Raw genomic sequence first — 6,441 nt, 5'->3', positions numbered from 1 at the left:
AAAAAGATATGCGAATAATGTATTAAAATTTGGAAGTACTTGCATAAGAAAAAAAAATGTATCTGTGATTACTATAAAAGGAGAGAAATTTGAAGAAAGCAAAAATAAATGATACGGATAACAAATATCACCCGTTTGCTATCATTGTTGTGTTCCTCTTTAATTTGAATTTCTTATTCACTTTACTCCGCATTGGCTTTAGCAAAGATGAAAATATGGTATATGTATTTTCATTAAAACTTGGCATCACCGTATTAGTCCGAATACAGATTCTAATTCATTTCATTCACCATTCGATTCATGCAACTTGTGTTTCTTTATCAATGGGGTGGGGAGATGTGAACTTAAAACCTTTTTAAGCATTTGGAGGAGAAAAAGTATTGCACATCCAATTTTTTTCTTCTATGCGCCCATGTCTGTCTTAAAAGCCCATTTTGTTTTATGACCTTTCCTTAGACAATCCAAAATAATTCAATAATCTTCTAAGACTGCCTCCTTTGACTAATGACATTCTTTTCAAGAATGCAAAGTCCTCCATCATGGTCAGCATATGATTAAAAAGACCTTGCTCAAGTCGCTCTTGAGTTCGCAGCAACGAATACAAACGATAGGCGTAGCTTTATAAACATTTAATCAAGAGGGATTCGAGGGAGCCTATTTAACAATATCATTTTTGGTACCGCGTGGTGCGGGGTTCATTCTAGTGGCACACATGAGATATGCCTGGGCCTCTCCACCATTTTCTTTATTTTGTATGCTTTAGACCATCTCCAATGGTGACCTAAAACCTAAAAATATTTAACCCATAAAATTTAGGTTTTAGCCCAAAAACAGCTTTTCTACTCCAACTATTTTGGCCTAAAATTTTAGCCCCAGATTATCAAAGAATGAATTAAGGCTATTTTTTTAAAATTAACTTTAAAAAAAATAAATTATGTAGACTATCCTAAATTAATTTTATGAACATTTTAACCAAAAAATATTTAAATTCCGATAAATTTTGAAAAGTCACTAAATCAATACATGAAAATCATGATAAACCACATGAACTTAATACCAATGACATTTAATAAACCACATAAACTTAAAAAAAAAAAAAAAAGAAAAGACAATTAATAAACCACATAAACTTAATACAATAAAAAACTCATAGACTACATAAACTTAATAATGATATCCAACCATCTTGACTTGGTGATGGACTTGGGTGATAGTCTTGAGATGAATCATCATCTTGAAATATACTTCTTGTGGCATTCCTTCGTAAAATTTCCTTTTGCTTACCACGTAAGTATTTCTTCCTCTCTGGAGTGTATTTGTTGAGGTCATCCATTATCAAATTAGTTTCATACCTTTCTTCCTCCCTGTCCCCTTCTTCCTTCGTGGCCAAAAGCATTTGGGCCGATTCTTCTTGCCGACGGCACTAGTTTTCGTTCATTCTTCCAATTTTGCTAGCAAATTGTGCACGTATCGGATCTTGGGACTTCCCTTTTCTCTTTGCTTCCTTTTGCTTATCTCTACCCCGGGGGCCTTGGAAAAGAAGAAGTTGGGCTCATTTGGTCGACACCTTCATTGTCGGAAAAATTCACACCTTCATTGACATCATTTGGGGGTGGGGCTTCATTATGAAATAATCTTCCACATTGTTGATTCGCATCAGTTCCCCACCTCGGACAATCCTTAAGGATGTTCCAACCATGATGCAACTTAAAAGCTTGATTTTTTGGTGAGTTCTTGTCTTGTAAATTGCCATTGCTTTGTCACCCTATGCAACAAATACATAAAAACAATGAGTTGCAAAATACTATTATGTACATGACAACTAAAATATCAACAAAGAAACTCACAATTTTTGAGTCGCCCCTTCCACTAGGCATGTCAACCATGGCTCTCTCCAAGCTTCCCTTCCACAAAGTGCACGCTTTGTTGATAATCTTCCACTGATCATAAACACCACCAACTTCCCTTCGACTGACATTGGAGTTTTCATGGAACTTATCAACGATTTACCCCACAAAACCTTTCTATTTTGATTGGTGCCGACAACATCATCTTTGCTAAAAGAAATCCATGCCAAACATAAAGCCATATCTTTGTCAAAGGTCCAATGACAACCTCTAACATGCTCTTTTGCCATCTTGAAAATTTTGGAAATGAGAAGAAATGGTAGAAAGAAAAATTGGAAGAATTGTAGGAGAAAAGTGAGTTTTGTGTGGATGTTTGAACAAATACATAGGTATTTATAGAGTTTTTGGTTGAATTTTAAGTTAAATAATTTTTTTAAATTACTTTTGCCGTTGGATTAAATTTGTACCGTTAGATTTTTTTTTTGTCGTTAGATTTGATTATATTCGATCTAAGCCGTTTGATTCCATAAATATATAAATATAAAACTAAAAAAAAAAAATTTGAACCTGGACCGTTGGATTAACCAACGGCCCATTTAAATATGGCTGTTTGATCAAAAAAAGTAGCAGTTAGGCTACTGACGCCATCTGACAGCAGGGGACACGCCCACATGGATGGGGTCCCCGCGGGAATCCGGCTGGCATGTTGCTGTGTGTTGAGCGACTGGCTCAAGCATCTGGGCTTCACAGCTCGTGTTTTACTCGCAACAGGTAGGGCCCATAATGACTTATGGCCTAAAAATGGGCTGGTATCTGGCCTTCTTTTGAGTTTAAGGTTTTAGGTTTTGTTTAGCACATGAGTTGGAGTGGGTTTCTTTTTTTTTGGGGGGGGGGGGGGGGAGGGAATTTTAGGTTATAAGCCATTGTTGGAGTTGGTCTTAGCTTGTGTTTGTTATTCTTTAATTTCTGTTTGTGTGCTTTCCATTAAGCACAACATAGTTAAATCTGTTGGAAATTATATATTATAATATGAGATATTGTAATATATAATTTTAGTGATTGAATTAAAAATAGTGTTAACCAATTTCTTAGAAAGGTTATGTTGTTTAGGTGTATTCCCTTGATAAGTGAGGTATACTTATAGATAAAAAGTTATATCTCTTTAATAAGTAGAAATTGGATTCTATATAAACCCATGAAACCATTGGTATTCAAATATAGAAAATTAGAGTTAATTGTTACTCTTGAGAAATAGGGTTTCCCCACTCTGTTTCTCTTGTTCTTCGTTTCTCAAATTTCGAGTCATGTCTTGAGAGTACGGAATATATAAAGTCCGCTAGAGTCCAAATATTTAAGTGCTTCAACTTCGGATTATAGATTGTTGAATCCTGGAAGACGGACGCCTACTGAACTACAAGCACAAGAGTACTGGCGACATTGCATTTATGCAAGTCTCAATCTCCAACATTGCATTTATGCAAGTCTCAATCTCCAAGTTTGTCAATCTTACCTACTTTCTCTCTACGTTGTTTATATTAATTTTCTACAAATTTATGTTGTGGTTTTCTTGATTATTATTATCGTTGAAATTCTTTTATTATTTTCATATTTTTTAATACTGCTCCAACAAAATCACCATTTTCCATACATAGTGATTTTTAAAAAGTTTATATTGAAAACAAAAGAAAATTCACATAGTTGCATTTTTGAGCCATGATCTATAATGCTTGTTCAACTTTGATGTAGTAATCATTTCTTTTTAGCAAAACTTATGAACAAGTTCGGTGCTTATGGTATTATTATCTCAGTGTTGAATTATTATTTTCATGACTCCGCTGATCTCTTTTGATTCAAATTTCCATTCCTATACAAAAGTTAACCCTCAAATCTTCTCTCATTGATTGTATTATTTTTAATCTAATTTCAGTCACAAGGCTTGGAGGTTCCTCCTAGCTTCGATTTTTGGCTCCGCCACGGCTTCATTAAATAGCAAAATATGAAGACAATCTACAAGCATCCTGTGAATGCAAAATTTCAAGTCAAAACTACAGGCGACGATGCGAGTAACAGTCAAATTGCGTTGAACTCTAGAGAGGTTAAATTACAAGATATATCTACCAGAAACCATGATGTCCAATTGCATGGTTAGGATTGGAATTCTAGAAACCATGAAGTCCAGCTTTTGTTGTGTTTTAGTTCAAACAAAAGTCCCTTGAAGAATGGGTTAAAGCTAGTAATTTCCATCCAATGGTTTATTAGTAACAGAAAAACAAAACAAAAGGTAAAGAAGACTGCGCTCCTAAATTTAGACCTATACCCTTCTTGAGTTGCTTATATATATCATACTCCATTCATTCATTTCTTACCCAAGCAAATAATTTGTAATCACGTTAGCTTCAATTTAAAAACATACATCTTGAGCAATGGCCTCCTCAATCAGTTATGCAATGTTCATTGCTTCCTTGCTCTTATGTCTCTCGTCGTCTCCAGCACCATTTGCAAATGCAAGAGCGTCTCAATTAGTTAGGAATGTTTGCAAGCAAACCCAAGAAGAATTCGGCTACAGCTATAGGCAGTGCGTAAAATCTCTTTGGAAAGATATTCCAATTAGATCGGCAACTAATCTCAAAGATCTTGATATAGCCATTCTTCAATTAGCAACAGCAAATGCAGCACAAACCAAAGCTACGTTTGAAAAAGCTTTCAACGCCACCAACAAGAACGCTAATGGCACGGCAGCTATAAAGCAGTGTGTAGATTCATATGATTTTGCGTTAGGGGCTTTCATTTTTGCAGTGCGAGGGGTCAATGACGGTGACAAATCGGTCACCAAAATCCTCACACAGACGCAAGATGACCTTGTTCGTTGCCAAAGAGCATTGGCCTCTGTTGAAGTTCAGCTTCCTATGCCAGTATCGACGACAAACTTTTGGGTCATGTTATATAGGGATGTTGCATTCCTTGTTACTTCCCAGTTATTAAATATCTAGAAAAAGATATGCGAATAATGTATTAAAATTTGAAAGTACTTGCGTACCAAAAAAAATGTACCTGTGATTACTATAAATAAAAAGGAGAGAAATTTGAAGAAAGCAAAAACAAATGATATGGATAACGAATATTGGCCGTGTGCTATCATTGTTGTGTTCCTCTTTATTTTGAATTTCTTATCATTCATTCACTCTACTCTGCATTGGCTTTAATGAAGATGAAATTATGGTATATGTATTTTCATTAAAAATTGACATCACCGTATCAGTCCGAATACAGGCTCAAACTCATTTCATTCACCATTCGATTCATGCAACTTGTGTTTCTTTATTAAAGGGATGGGGAGATTTGAACTTGAAACCATTTTAAGCATTTCGAAGAGAACAACTACTGCACATCCAATTTTTTTCCTGTAAGCGCCCATGTCTGTCTTAAAACCCATTTTGTTTTATGACCTTTCCTTAGACAATCCAAAATAATTCAATAATCTTCTAAGACTGCCTCCTTTGACTAATGACATTCTTTTCAAGAATGCAAAGTCCTCCATCATGGTTAGCATATGATTACGAAGACCTTGCTCGAGTTGCTCTTGATTTAGCAGCAACAAATACAAAAGATAGGCGTAGCTTTATAAACATTTAATCGAGGTATTTGAGTGAGCCTATTTAACAATATCAATTTTGTTGCCGCGCGATGGTGGGTTCCAATCCAGTGGCAAACATGATATAGGCCTGGGCCTCTCCATCATTTTCTTTATTTCATATGTTTTAGTTGCGTTTGTTATTCTTTAATTTCTGTTTGTGTGCTTTCCATTGAGCACAACGTAGTTAAATCACCATTTTGCACGTATAGTGTTGTTTAAAAAGTTTATATTGAAAAAATGAAAAATCACACAGTTGCATTCTTGTTCAACTTTGATGTTGTAATCGGTTCTTTCTAGCAAAACTTATGAAGTTCAGTGCTTATGGTATTATTATCTCAGTGTTAAATTATTATTTTCATGACTCCGTTGCTCTCCTTTGATTCAAATTTCCATTCCTATACAAAAGTTAACCTTTAAATCTTCTCTATTGATTGTATTATTTTTAATCTAATTTCTGTCACATGGCCTGGCGTGGAGGTTCCTCCTAGCTTCAATTTTTGGATCCGCCACTGCTTCATTAAATAGCTAAATATGAAGACAAACTACAAGCATTCTGTAACAGCTAATTTTGAAGTCAAAATTGCAGGAGACGATTTGAGTTACAGTCAAATTGCATTGAGCTCTAGAGAGGTTAAATTACAAGATATATCTACCAAAAACCATGATATCCAATTGCATGGTTAGGATTGGAATTCTAGAAACCATGAAGTCCAGCTTTTGTTGTATTTTAGTTCAAACAAAAGTCACTGGAAGAATGGGTTAAAGCTAGTAATTTCCATCCAATGGTTTATTACGTAACAGAAAAACAAAAACAAAAGGTACAGAAGACTGCGCTCCTAAATTTAGACCTACACCCTTCTTGGGTTGCTATATATATCATACTCCATTCATTCATTTCTTAACCCAAGCAAATAATTTCTAATCACGTTAGCTTCAATTTAAAAACATACATCTTGAGCA

At 34.9% G+C, this 6,441-nt stretch overlaps 1 protein-coding gene across 1 annotated transcript; it reads left to right on the top strand.

The window, feature by feature from the left end:
- Positions 1-4,231: 4,231 nt before the first annotated feature.
- Positions 4,232-4,837, top strand: LOC137714777 (uncharacterized). Its single transcript, XM_068453917.1, has one exon. The coding sequence runs from the start codon at positions 4,271-4,273 to the stop codon at positions 4,835-4,837; it is 567 nt and encodes a 188-aa protein (XP_068310018.1). The 5' UTR covers positions 4,232-4,270.
- Positions 4,838-6,441: the final 1,604 nt, after the last annotated feature.

Source organism: Pyrus communis, chromosome 14 (genome assembly GCF_963583255.1).
Source record: "Pyrus communis chromosome 14, drPyrComm1.1, whole genome shotgun sequence".
In the NCBI taxonomy this organism is placed as follows: Eukaryota; Viridiplantae; Streptophyta; class Magnoliopsida; order Rosales; family Rosaceae; genus Pyrus; species Pyrus communis.
The sequence above is the reverse complement of the archived record's forward strand: the minus strand, read 5'-3'. Positions and strand labels throughout refer to the sequence as shown.

Excerpts from the sequence above, each read along its gene's own strand:
- LOC137714777 (XM_068453917.1), top strand. The coding sequence starts at position 4,271 with ATGGCCTCCTCAATCAGTTATGCAATGTTCATTGCTTCCTTGCTCTTA.